General features: G+C 42.8%; 1 protein-coding gene across 2 annotated transcripts in view; it reads right to left on the bottom strand.

Moving 5' to 3' along the window:
- Positions 1-13,867, bottom strand: part of mgat4b (alpha-1,3-mannosyl-glycoprotein 4-beta-N-acetylglucosaminyltransferase B) — a 215,805-nt gene that overhangs the window by 159,027 nt on the left and 42,911 nt on the right. The window contains exon 1 of one of the 2 annotated variants that reach the window (XM_052488489.1): positions 2,152-2,462. The exons of the other annotated variant lie outside the window; for it this stretch is intronic. Coding sequence (XP_052344449.1) covers positions 2,152-2,245 — 94 coding nt within the window. The 5' untranslated portion in view covers positions 2,246-2,462. Of the gene's footprint in view, positions 1-2,151; positions 2,463-13,867 lie in introns of those variants that run through there. 2 annotated transcript variants of the gene reach the window in all.

The following is a 13,867-nucleotide window of genomic DNA, read 5'->3' as shown; positions in this document are numbered from 1 at the left end:
ACTTGTTATCAGTATAAAAGACACTTGTCCACAACCTCAAACAGTCACACTCCAATCTCCACTATGGCCAAGACCAAAGAGCTGTCAAAGGACACCAGAAACAAAATTGTAGACCTGCACCAGTCTGGGAAGACTGAATCTGCAATAGGTAAGCAGCTTGGTTTGAAGAAATCAACTGTGGGAGCAATTATTAGGAAATGGAAGACATACAAGACCACTGATAATCTCCCTCGATCTGGGGCTCCATGCAAGATCTCCACCCCGTTGGGTCAAAATGATCACAAGAACGGTGAGCAAAAATTCCAGAACCCACACGGGGGGACTTAGTGAATAACCTGCAGAGCGCTGGGACCAAAGTAACAAAGCCTACCATCAGTAACACACTACGCCGCCAGGGACTCAAATCCTGCAGTGCCAGACGTGTCCCCCTGCTTAAGCCAGTACATGTCCAGGCCCGTCTGAAGTTTGCTAGAGAGCATTTGGATGATCCAGAAGAAGATTGGGAGAATGTCATATGGTCAGATGAAACCAAAATATAACTTTTTGGTAAAAACTGAACTCGTCATGTTTGGAGGACAAAGAATGCTGAGTTGCATCCAAAGAACACCATACCTACTGTGAAACATGGGGGTGGAAACATCATGCTCTGGGGCTGTTTTTCTGCAAAGGGACCAGGACGACTGATCCGTGTAAAGGAAAGAATGAATGGGGCCATGTATCGTGAGATTTTGAGTGAAAACCTCCTTCCATCAGCAAGGGCATTGAAGATGAATAATAATAATAATAATAATATATGCCATTTAGCGGACGCTTTTATCCAAAGCGACTTACAGTCATGTGTGCATACATTCTACGTATGGGTGAAACGTGGCTGGGTCTTTCAGCATGACAATGATCCCAAACACACCGCCCAGGCAAGGCAACGAAGGAGTGACTTCGTAAGAAACATTTCAAGGTCCTGGAGTGGCCTAGCCAGTCTCCAGATCCCAACCCCATAGAAAATCTTTGGAGGGAGATGAAAGTCCGTGTTGCCCAGCAACAGCCCCAAAACATCACTGCTCTAGAGGAGATCTGCATGGAGGTATGGGCCAAAATACCAGCAACAGTGTGTGAAAACCTTGTGAAGACTTACAGAAAACGTTTGACCTCTGTCATTGCCAACAAAGGGTATATAACAAAGTATTGAGATTAACTTTTGTTATTGACCAAATACTTATTTTCCACCATAATTTGCAAATAAATCAAAATCATCTGTCCTCGGTGCAACACTTACTACCGAGTTCCAAACTGTCTCTGGATGCAAGACAAGAACTGTTAATCAGGAGCTTCATGAAATGGGTTTCCAATGCCGAGCAGCTGCACACAAGCCTAAGATCACCATGCACAATGCCAAGTGTCGGCTGGAGTGTTATAAAGCTTTCCGCCATTGGACTCTGGAGCAGTGGAAACACGTTCCTTGGAGTGATGAATCATGCTTCACCATCTGGCAGTCCGACAGATGAATCTGGGATTGGCAGATGCCAGGAGAACACTACCTGCCTGAATGCACAGTGCCAACTGTAAAGTTTGGTGGAGGAGGAATAATGGTCTGGGGCTGTTTTTCATGGTTCGGGCTAGGCCCCTTATTCCAGTGAATGGAAACCTTAATGCTACAGCATACAATTACATTCTAGACAATTCTGTGCTTCCACATTTGTGGCAACAGTTTGGGGAAGGCCCTTTTCCTGTTTCATCATGGCAATGCCTCCATGAGCAAAGTGAGGTCCATACAGAAATGGTTTCCCTCACTAATGCTCTTGAAGCTGAATGGAAGCAAGTCCCCGCAGCAATGTTCCAACATCTAGTGGAAAGCCTTCCCAGAAGAGTGGAGGCTGTTAATAGCCTAATGGTTAGCGTATGGCCAGTAACCTAAAGGTTTCTAGTTCGAATCCCCGAGCTGACAAGGTAAAAATCTGTCGTTCTGCCCCTGAACAAGGCAGTTAACGCACTGTTCCTAGGCTGTCATTGTTAATAACAATTTGTTCTTAACTGACTTGCCTAGTTAAAATAAAGGTTAAATTTTAAAAAGAAATAGCAGCAAAGGGGCGACCAACTCCATATTAACACCCATGATTTTGGAATGAGACTATCAATGAGCAGGCGTCCACATACCTTTGGCCATGTAGTGTAATTCACCAATACATTTCTTGGTAGTCCAAAAAATATTGCCATCAGGTTGTAAGTCACAGCTGGCCTGGTACATCATTTGCTGCCTCCACCCTTTCGGGATGCACGGTTTCAGTTTCAATGACTCAATATTTTGAACAAAAACGGACGACTTTAACTAATGCTGGGAATGTTAATACAATCAAACTAGCAAGGGCAATGATCACAAGTCAATCATAGCGTGGCTAATAGGTTAGCGCACGTGTAAAACACGAATCCAGCCAATGACACATTTCTATCTGAGCCCATGCAATGATTTGGGTTGTCAAATAATTTTGTCCCGCAACCACGCCCCCCGCGATGCGCCGCACTACAAGTCCCAGCCAATGCGCTGTATCGTATCATCACTAATGGCACGGACTCAATCTTTTCCAGGACCGAGAGTTTAAACCTGTTTTAGGCTAAATCTCAATGCCAAGTTTCGATCCCAGTGGGTCATTGCTGAAGCCTACAGAAAATGTCATCTTGGTTGTCAAAAAGTTATACGATAAAATATTTACGCGCGGGTATAAATTAATAAAAGACAATAGGACACAAGCGAGTATAAATGAGTGAACAGTTTGAGTCGTCTGCTTTATGAAATTACAGCCTGGCATCAGTGAATTCAACTGCAAGTGAAACTGGCAGCGTTTTAACTACTTTGCAGATAAAACAGACAATCATAATATCAGTCAAAAATATTACATTTCCAGTTTCTGCTTCAAAACCAACTTTATAGGAGGTTTTAAAATTAGGTTCTATTGGACTCAAAATTCCATGACGTACAGTAATGCCTTGTTAGCAGACCAGATGGGTGCAGTACAATGCATGAATAATATAATTCACCCATACAGTTCTTGGTAGTCCAAAAGATATTGCCATCCGGTTATAAATTACAGCTGGCCTGGTACATTGTTTGATGCACGGTTTCAGTTTCAATGACTCAATATTTTGAACAGAAACTGACAGCTGTAACTAAGGCTGGGAATGTCAATACAATCAAACTAGCAAGGGCAATGATCACAAGTCATTCATAACGTGACTAATAGACTAGTGTACATGTGCCAAACAAGGCCCGCAGGCCGAATAGGACACACAAGCAAGTATAAATGAGTCAATCTACTTCATGAAATTACAGCCTGATGCACTCGCAAAGGTCAATTCAACTTCTATTGTGCTGCTTTCTTGTGTCCGTACAGTATACAGTGCGCAGCAGAGGGAAAGTGTACAGACACATGCCACATTCCTAGCTAGGCTACTAAAATGTTGCAGTCTGGTTTTGCTTTTTAAAGCCTGTCAATTAATAACCAAAAAACGAACCCTGCAACAAAACATTGTGCAAAGGAGAAACATGTAGGCCTATTGCAGAAACATTTGAGCATTATCCTTGGCTGGCTAGTCAGCTACAATACATTTTGGGTACACTATACAGCAATGCTGCATTCAACCGTACCAGTGATTCATGCAGTGCAATTTTTTTTTAACTAACATTTTACAACAAACCTATAGATACTATGTTACTGACTTGTTTATTGTTTACCCCATGTGTAACTCTGTGTTGTTGTCTGTTCACACTGCTATACTTTATCTTGGCCAGGTCGCAGTTGCAAATGAGAACTTGTTCTCAACTAGCCTATCTGGTTAAATAAAGGTGAAATAAATAAATAAATACAAATTGGAGTTATTAAATACTTTTTGATTCAGGTCGCAGCATATTATGCACATCTGCAAGCATAGCAGCAAAGGCTGGTATAATATTATGTATATCTTCTTTAGTTTTAATATGTTAAAACGCTACATACAGCATCTTATGTACAGAAGTGTACGTTATAAAGAACTATATTTTTGGTCTAATAAAACAATGGCCAGTTTGGGTCACATTTGCAATTTTTTTCATCTTGCCCACAAATATGTTGTGTTTTTTCAATATGGCCCATGTGCTGAGTTTGACACCCCATGGGCTAGCATATCTATTTATGTAGCTAGCTATTTATTTAGCTAACTAACTAGGAGGATGTCATGTCATTGGAGGAGTGGGTGAGTGACCAACTTTTCCCCCTCATTGTTTTTTGGTGGCTACAACTAGAGATTCATGTGTCATTTTGTCAGCTAGCAAGAAATGTGAATCGCTTTGCTAGTTAGCTATGCTGAACTTGAACGACTTATCAACAGTTAGCATCTCTCTTAGTTGTCAACCAAATGCATTTGGCATCAATCAATGAAATGGGCAGGCAGGCAAGTTCCCATTCAGTTGTCAAAATGGGGTTGTGACAAGCATTGCTTTGGCAGGCAAGCTGCGGAAGGTGACAGAGGCTAGCCAACTAGCTTGAAAAAGTTTGACAGAATTTATCCAATGTTCCCTTGTTAGATTTGGTCTCATCTCGCTATCATTAGTTGTTGATCTTGTTATTGTTAATGTGCATATGCAACTGAGGGAGAGAGAGCCTACCTTTTTCATGGTTGTTTGATCAATAGGATTGTGAAGTGCCCAAACATAAGAGAACTCCTGTGGTATTTAGATATTTGCCGAGTCCACTCAGGTGTATTTTGGCAAATGCATTCTAATGATCTAAAGTCACACTACTGCCTGTAAACACACAGTCCAGTTCAAAGTGAATGATGGCAGGCCCGTGTGGCAAATTACTTGTTTGCATATAGGTCCACTTAGGCTCCGATTGGCCATGGCGCACAGGTCTGCGTAGACTCCGGTCCTGGTCCAGACAGATGTTTTTATTAGGTTTTATTTACTGCGGTGTCTATTAGTTGTACAAACGCACGGCCGCTTTCCCACTCTATATTGCTATCGAATATTCACAAATGCCGTCATTCCCAAACATTCTATGAATTTATGAACACTTGAAAATGACCATATCTAAGTGCCTCGCTTGTCAGAAACTGTAAAACAGAAGTTGCTAAACGCCGTGAGTTCCACATCAACCTCTCCACTAAAGGAAAATTACCTGCCGTTAGCTACTGCACAATGTGGAGGACAGGATAAGGCAAGGTTCAACACTACAGAATGAAAAACCAATAAGAGAACCACTCTCTTTCAGAAATTTGGGCAGAATAAAAATGGGGTCCCTGCTGAAAAAGTTTGAATACCACTGCAGTAGATGAAAATAGAAGAAAAAGTGAAGTGAAGACAGATAAGGGAGAACAGACAGGAGAGGGAGAATGCTTAGGGCACCAAGAGGGAGATGCGAAAATAAGAGAAATAGTGACACGGCAAGAGGCGGCCACAGTAAAAGAGAGTGAGAGACAGAAAACAATTGAGAGAGAGAGAGCAAGAGAACGAGCAAGTGAGACAGAGGAAGGGAGAATCAAGAAATGAATCAAGAAGCGGGAGAGAAGGCATAACCCACAAAGACAGACAGAAGATGGCGCCGAAGAGGATGGCTGACGTTTTAAATGCCAGTAACCAACAGTAACCAACTGTGCTATTTTGTTAGATTTTTTGCGTTGTTTGTAACTTATTTTTGTACTTGTTTTGTACATAAGGTTCCTGCTACCATCTCTTATGACCGAAAATAACTTCTGGACATCAGAACTGCGATAACTCACCACGAACTGGAAGAAGCTTTTTCCTTTAACGAGTCCGACAAGAACGATATACTCCTCTCCCGGGAAAAGGCCTAGATCCCAGTCATTTGCGTAAAGAAAAGACGAAGGAAAAGAGGACACAGATCAGGCTGCCTTCTGAGAATCCGTAGGCGAGCGAGTAAACTCCCACTGCCAACAATTCTACTTGCTAACATGGAATCATTGGAAAATAAAATGTATGGCCTACGATTATCCTACCAACGGGACATTAAGAACTGTAAAATCTTATGTTGTTTCACAGAGTTGTGGCTGAACGACGACACGGATAATATAGAGCTGGAAGGATTTTCAATGCACCGGCAGAACAGTAAAGCTACGTCTGGTAAGACGATTGGTAGGGTTGTTTGTCTTTTTGTCAATAACAGCTGGTCCGTGACGTCTCATATTAAAGAAGTCTCGAGGTATTGCTCGCCTGAGGTAGAGTACCTTATATGATAAGCTGTAGATCACACTATCTACAAAGACAGTTCTCATCTATATTATTCGTAGCCATCTATATACCACCACAGACCGATACTGGCACTAAAGACCGCACTCAACCAACTCAATAAGGCCATAAGCAAACAAGAAAATGCTCTCTCAGAAGCGGCGCTCCTAGTGGCCCGGCGACTTTAATACAGGCAAACTTAAATCAGTTTTACCAGCATGTCACATGTGCAACCATAGAAGAAGAAGAAAATAAAACTCAAGACCACCTTTACTCCACACACAGAGATGCATACAAAGCTCTCCCCCGCCCTTCATTTGGAAAATCTGACCGTAATTCTAACCTCCTGATTCCCGCTTACAAGCAAAAACTAGTGGTCAGATGCTACGCTACAGGACTGTTTTGCTAACACAGACTGGAATATTTTCCGGGATTCATCCAATGGCATTGAGGAGAATACCACCTCAGTCACCGGCTTCATCAATAAGTGCATCCACGAAGTCGTACCCATAGTGCAACTGGAACATATCCCAACCAGAACCCATGGATTACAGGCAACATCCGCATCAAGCTAAAGGCTAGAGCTGCCGCTTTCAAGGAGCGGGACACTAATTCCGGACACCCATAAAAGAATCCTGCTATGCCCTCAGACGAACCATCTGTCAATACAGGATTAAGATTGAATCCTACTACACCGTGCTCTGATGCTCGTCAGATGTGGCAGAACTTGAAAACTATTACGGACTACAAAGGGAAACCCAGACGCGAGCTGCCCAGTGACGTGAGCCTACCAGACGAGCTAAATACCTTTTATGCTCACTTTGAGGCAAGCAACACTGAAGCATGCATGAGAACACCAGCTGTTCTGGATAACTTTGTGATATCGCTCTCGGTAAACAATGTGAGCAAGACCGTTAAACAGGTCAACATTCACAAAGCCACAGGGCCAGATGGATTACCAGGACATGTACTCAAAGCATGAGCAGACCAACTGGCAAGTGTCTTCACTGACATTTTCAACCTCTCCCTGACCGAGTCTGTAATACCTACATGTTTTAAGCAGACCACCACAGTCCCTGTGCCCAGGGAAGCGAAGGTAACCTGCCTAAATGATTGCCGCCCTGTAGCACTCACGTTGGTAGCCATGAAGTGCTTTGAAAGGCTGGTCATCTCTCACATCAACAGCATCCTGCCGGATACCCAAGACCCACTCCAATTCACATACCGCCCCAACAGATGACACAATCTCAATCGCACTCCACCAACAACGCTGAGACATCCTATAGAGAGGAAGTCAGAACTAGCAGTGTGGTGCCAGGACAACAACCTCTCCTTTAATATGAGTAAGAAAAAGGAGCTGATCATGGACTACAGGAAAAGGTAAGGCGAACAGGCCCCCATTAATATCAACAGGGCTGTAGTGGAGAGGGTCGAGAGTTTCAAGTTCCTTGGTGTCCACATCAACAACGATCTATCATGGTCCAAACTAGAGGTCGACCAATTAATCGGAATGGCCGATTAATTAGGGCCGATTTCAAGTTTTCATAACAATCGGAAATCTGTATTTTTGGACACCGATTTGGCTGATTTATTTATTTTTTGTAAAAACAATGTTTACACCTTTATTTAAACCAGGCAAGTCAGTTGAGCCTACCTGTTACGCAAATGCAGTAAGAAGCCAAGGTAAGTTGCTAGCTAGCATTAAACGTATTTTATAAAAAACAATCAATCAATCATAATCACTTGTTAACTACACATGGTTGATGATATTACTAGTTTATCTAGCGTGTCCTGCGTTGCATATAATCGATGCGGTGCGCATTGCGGAAAAAGGACTGTCGTTGCTCCAGCGTGCATCTAACCATAAACATCAATGCCTTTCTTAAAATCAATACACAGAAGTACATCATTTTTAAACCTGCATATTTAGCTAAAAGAAATCCAGGTTAGCAGGCAATATTAACCAGGTGAAATTGTGTCACTTCTTTTGCGTTCATTGCACGCAGAGTCAGGGTATATGTGATACTCATAAACGTTTTGTTTTCGAAATGACAGTTTCCAGATTTGACCATATTAATGACCTAAGTCTTGTACTTCTGTGTGTTATTATGTTATAACTAAGTCTACGATTTTATAGAGCAGTCTGACTGAGCGATGGTAGGCAGCAGCAGGCTCGTAAGCATTTATTCAAACAGCACTCGTGCGTTTTGCCAGCAGCCCTTCACTGTGCTTCAAGCATTGCTCCGTTTATGACTTCAAGCCTATCAACTCCCGAGATTAGGCTGGTGTAACCGATGTGAGCTAGTTAGCGGGGTGCGTGCTAATAGCGTTTCAAACGTCACTCGCTCTGAGACTTGGAGTAGTTGTTCCCCTTGCTCTGCATGGGTAACACTGCTTAGAGGGTGGCTGTTGTCGATGTGTCCCTGGTTCGAGCCCAGGTAGGAGCGAGAAGAGGGACGGAAGCTATACTGTTACACTGGCAATACTATAGTGCCTATAAGAACATCCAATAGTCAAAGGTACATGGAATACAAATGGTATAATGAGAAATAGTCCTATAAATACTATATTAACTACAACCTAAAACCTCTTACCTTGGAATATTGAAGACTCATGTTAAAAGGAACCACCAGCTTTCATATGTTCTCATGTTCTGAGCAAGGAACTTAAATGTTAGCTTTTTTACATGGTACATATTGCACTTTTACTTTCTTCTCCAACACTTTGTTTTTGCATTATTTAAACCAAAATGAACATGTTTCAGTATTTATTTGAGGCTAAGTGGATTTTTATTGATGTATTATATTAAGTTAAAATAAGTGTTCATTCAGTATTGTTGTAATTACAAATGTTAAAAATAATTGGCCGATTAATCGGTATCGTCTTTTTTTGGTCCTCCAATAATCGGTATCGGCATTGAAAAATCATAGTCGTTCGAACTCGAGTCCAAACACACCAAGTCAGTTGTGAAGAGGGCATCACAAAACCTTTTCCCCCTCAGGAGACTGAAAAGATTTGGCATGGGTTCCCAGATCCTCAAAATGTTACATAGCTGCACCATCGAGAGCATCCTGACCGGTTGCATCACCGCCTTGTACGGCAACTACTCGGCATCTGACCGTAAGGCGCTACAGAGGGTAGTGCGTACGGCCCAGGACATCATTGGGGCCAAGCTTCCTGCAATCCAGGACCTATTATGTCAGAGGAAAGCCCATAAAATTGTCAGAGACTCCAGTCATCCAAATCATAGATTGTTTTCTCTGCTACCGCACGGCAAGCGGTACTGGAGCGCCAAGTCTGGGACCAAAAGGCTCCTTAACAGCTACCCTCAAGCTCGAAGACTGCTGAATAATTAATCAAATGGCCACCGGACTATTACATTGACCCCCCTCTCCATTTGTTTTGTACACTACTGCTACTCGCTGTTTATTATCTATGCAGTTTCACTTCACCCCTACCTACATGTACAAATGACCTCTAACCTGTACCCCTGCACACTGACTCGGTACCGGTACCCCTTGTATATAGCCTCGTTATTGTTATGTTGTTACTTTTTACTTTAGTTTATTTGGTAAATATCTTCTTAACTCTTCTTGAACTGCACTGTTGGTTAAGGGCCTGTAAGTAAGCATTTTACGGTATGGTCTACACTTTTTGTATTCGGCGCATGTGGCAAATAAAGTTTGATTTGATTTGAAAATAAGTGAGTGAGAAACAGAGCGAGAAATAGCAATTGAGTGATAGAGAGAGAAAACAAGCAAGTGAGAGACAGATACAGAAAAACATTGTATGACAAAGAGCAAGAGCAAAAAGACAAGCGCTGACGGACAGCAGCGGCGACAGCAGTCTGGGTGGGGGTGATGGGGTCAGGGTTCACATCTTGTGGTTTTGTCAGAGCTCAGAACCACTTGACCCTGCCGGGGACCGCGGATGACCACAGACGCTAGACGGTCGATGCAGATTGAGCCCAGAGTGCTGCGGTGACCAGAGTGGACATTTCACCCCCCCCCCCATCCCTCCCTCCCTCTACTCAAAGCCTGTGAGAGCAAATTCCAATACAGATATAACTACTGCAGAGGACTTGAGGGGCTGTTCACACACATATATCATGCTGCTGACACAGGACAGTGTGAGAGAGGCAGGTGTCGATAGGACACCATTTATCATGACGAGGGTTTGAAAGCCTTTGCTTTCGAGAGGCAGAGGGGCAGAGAGCATGGGCACCTGAGTTCTCCTGGAAAAATATAGAATTAGAGTTGGACTTATACAGGATACTAACCTCAACATCAAAACATTCAATCCAAATCACAATTGCATACCTAAAACCTTGATTTCAGACAAAATTACCTGAATGGACAATTACTAACAAAGACTATCAAGAAAAAAACTTCTAACAAGCTAAAACCTGCAGAAGAAACACAGCGAAACCTGGAAATACCATCCGCAACAACACCAAAGGCTAAACGTAAAAGACAATCTCTAGGGAATGTTGTTATATAAAGCTTAATAAATAAGGCTACAAAGCACCAAGCTGCTAGGAAGGAAACTGACATGATCAAAAAGCTTTGGATAAAAGCGTCTGCTAAATGGCATATATTATTATATTATTATTATATAATAAGCACTTAAGTGTGAGGTGTGAAAACTCTTGAGTTTAACAATGGCAAGAGAGTTCTACAACCCCCCCCCAACCCAAATGTAGATGTTTAGTAGAATACAGTACCCCATGGATATTAAAAATAACACCGCATGGAGTGGCTACAAAAAAAAGCTCCTTGAGGACAATCCAGAGACACTATTTGCAGACTGCTACAAAGAGAGGAATGTAAGCAACTTCTTTTTCCACACAGTCCATCCCCTGGCATGGCACAGTGCTATAAGAAGACACGAGCCCTATGTCAAGAGAGAGGTTATTGGCCCTGGGTGGAAACTTACAATACTAGATGTTGAGGAAATTGAAACAACCTCTGTCAACCTCTGCAGGTCTGGGACAGTAATGGTGCAGGGCATCCTCATGCAGTTCCAGCAGAACTTTTATGGGATCAAAGAGAGAGCACAGCAGGAAACGTTCTCTCAGTAAATCTCTTCTAACTGTCCTGCAGACGAGGACAGTCACTCCCCCGACTACTGAACACACCCAGGTCCCACGACTGCACATTTGGCAGGAGGTTAGGAAGTGCAGCTCAGTTTCCACCTCATTTTGTGGGCAGTGTGCACATAGCCTGTCTTCTCTTGGGAGCCAGGTCTGCCTTCGGCGGACTTTCTCAATAGCAAGGCTATGCTCACTGAGTCTGTACATAGTCAAAGATTTCCTTAATTTTGGGTCAGTCACAGTGGTCAGGTATTCTGCCACTGTGTCCTCTCTGTTTTGGGCCAAATAGCATTCTAGTATGCTCTGTTTTTTGGTCAAATCTTTCCAATGTGTCAAGTAATTATGTTTTTGTTTTCTCACGATTTGGTTGGGTCTAATTGTGTTGCTGTCCTGGGGCTATGTGGGGTCTGTTTATGAACAGAGCCCCAGGACCAGCTTTCTTAGGGGACTGTTCTCAATGTTTATTTCTATGTAGGTGATGGCTTTGTTATGGAATACTTGGGAATTGCTTGCCTTCAGGTTGTTGTAGAATTTAACATCTCTTTTCTGGATTTTGATAATTAGCGGGTAAAAGCCTCTAAGTGAGGTGAGCACCAGAACATTTTGTCTGTCAACTCAGTCTGATCCGCAGCTTCGGTTAGTGCTTCACACTCCCCCAGAGAAAACAGCAGAACAGCCCACCCCAGACCCAGACCCGGACCCGAACACAACACAGTACCCACCAACCCAACAGACGCCACCCCCTCCAGTACCCCTCCCCTCCTCCAAACAACCCCCGTCAGCTCCCCTGATTGCTCTCTTGACAATCCCCACACATCCACTGAGGACACACAAAAGCCAGAGATTGTGATCCTCATTGCCTCAAATGGAAAATATATTCAAGAGGAAAAACTTTTTCCCCAAACACAAAGTGGCTAAGCTCTGGTGCCCAAACACTAGGCATGCCCTGGAGCTGTTGTCAGAGGACATACTAGGATTCCCCAGCTACATCATAATTCACAAGGGCACAAATTACCTTCGGGCCCAGCAGGAAAGGATGGCCACAGAACTCAAGGGAGTGATTGAAAAAGCTTCTTCCACTTTCCCCAATGTTACGAGTGGTTATCTCCACCCTGCTTCCACAAAAATACTTTCACCCTGCCACCATACAGCAGGTGAATGCAAGCATTTTGCTAGACTGTGCCTCAAAACCTGTCTACCTGGCCCACCACTCCTCCCTGGACTTGAACAGCCTTTATGACCAGGTCCACCCTGGCAGGCAGCCAGGACCCTGAAGTACGTCAACCTCAACCGTATCCCCAGCACCTAAATGCCAGAACTGGACAAGAACCTGACACCCTCAGTACACAGGGGGACAACACCTACCTGGAGACGACAACATTCCCTCCCCCATATGCCCCCATAGACACAACTACGACAACATAACCAACAAAAACGGGTCACAACTCCTGCAGCTCTGTCGGATGCTGGGTACGTACAGTCAATGGTAGGCTTCGAGGGGACTCCTCTGGTAGGTACACATATAGTAGAACTGTAGACCACCTGAGCCTACGGCTTCACTATGGTGAATCTCGAATACAGAAATACACTACGGAAAAAGAAGGAACAGCAAGTCAGAAATCAGCTCAATGTAGTTGAATCCATAGAATCTAACCACTTCTGGGACAATTAGAAAACTCGAAACAAACAATATGAAGAGTCATCTATTCAAAATGGAAATATATGGATAAAACTCTGGATAAACAACCATTAAAGACTACCAGAACCCACTGGATTCTCCAATTACATCGAATGAACTACAGGACAAAATACAAACCCTCCAACCCAAATAGGCCTGTGGTGTTGATTGTATCCTAAATTAAATTATAAAATATACAGACCTCAAATTGGCTATACTTAAACTCTTTAACTTCTTGGTGACAGGGGGCAGTATTTCCACATCCGGATGAAATGCATACCCAAATTCAACTGCCTGCTACTCATCCTCAGTAGATAAGATATGCATATTATTAGTGATTAGATTTGGATAGAAAACACTCTGAAGTTTCTAAAACTGTTTGAATCATGTCTGTGAGTATAACAGAACTTATTTAGCAGGCGAAACCCAGAGGACAAACCATTCAGATTTTTTAATTTTTAGGTTTTCAATTAGTTTTCATTGGGAATCCAGATTTCTAAGGGACCTGCTTGCAGTTCCTATCGCTTCCACTGGATGTCAAGAGTCTTTAGAAACTGGTTGAGGTTATTCCTTTGTGTAATGAATAAGTACGGCCATCTTGAACGAGGGTCACTTGAAGTGTACTGTTAGATAAAGGCGCGTGACCAGAAAGCATGCTTCAGTTTGTTTTCTTCCTGTATTGAACACAGATTATCCACTCTTCAATTTTATTGATTATTTACGTAAAAAAATACCTAAAGTTGTATTACAAAATATCTCAAAAGTTACCTGTAAACTTTGCCAAAACATTTCAAACTACTTTTGTAGTCACGTTGAGCAAGTTGGAACCTGTGTTTTTCTGGATCAAACACATCAAATAAAAGGATATATATCGACGGAATTAATC

This window comes from Oncorhynchus keta, chromosome 30 (assembly GCF_023373465.1).
Source record: "Oncorhynchus keta strain PuntledgeMale-10-30-2019 chromosome 30, Oket_V2, whole genome shotgun sequence".
In the NCBI taxonomy this organism is placed as follows: Eukaryota; Metazoa; Chordata; class Actinopteri; order Salmoniformes; family Salmonidae; genus Oncorhynchus; species Oncorhynchus keta.
Note: the sequence above shows the minus strand (reverse complement) of the source record. Positions and strands in the feature narration are given on the sequence as shown.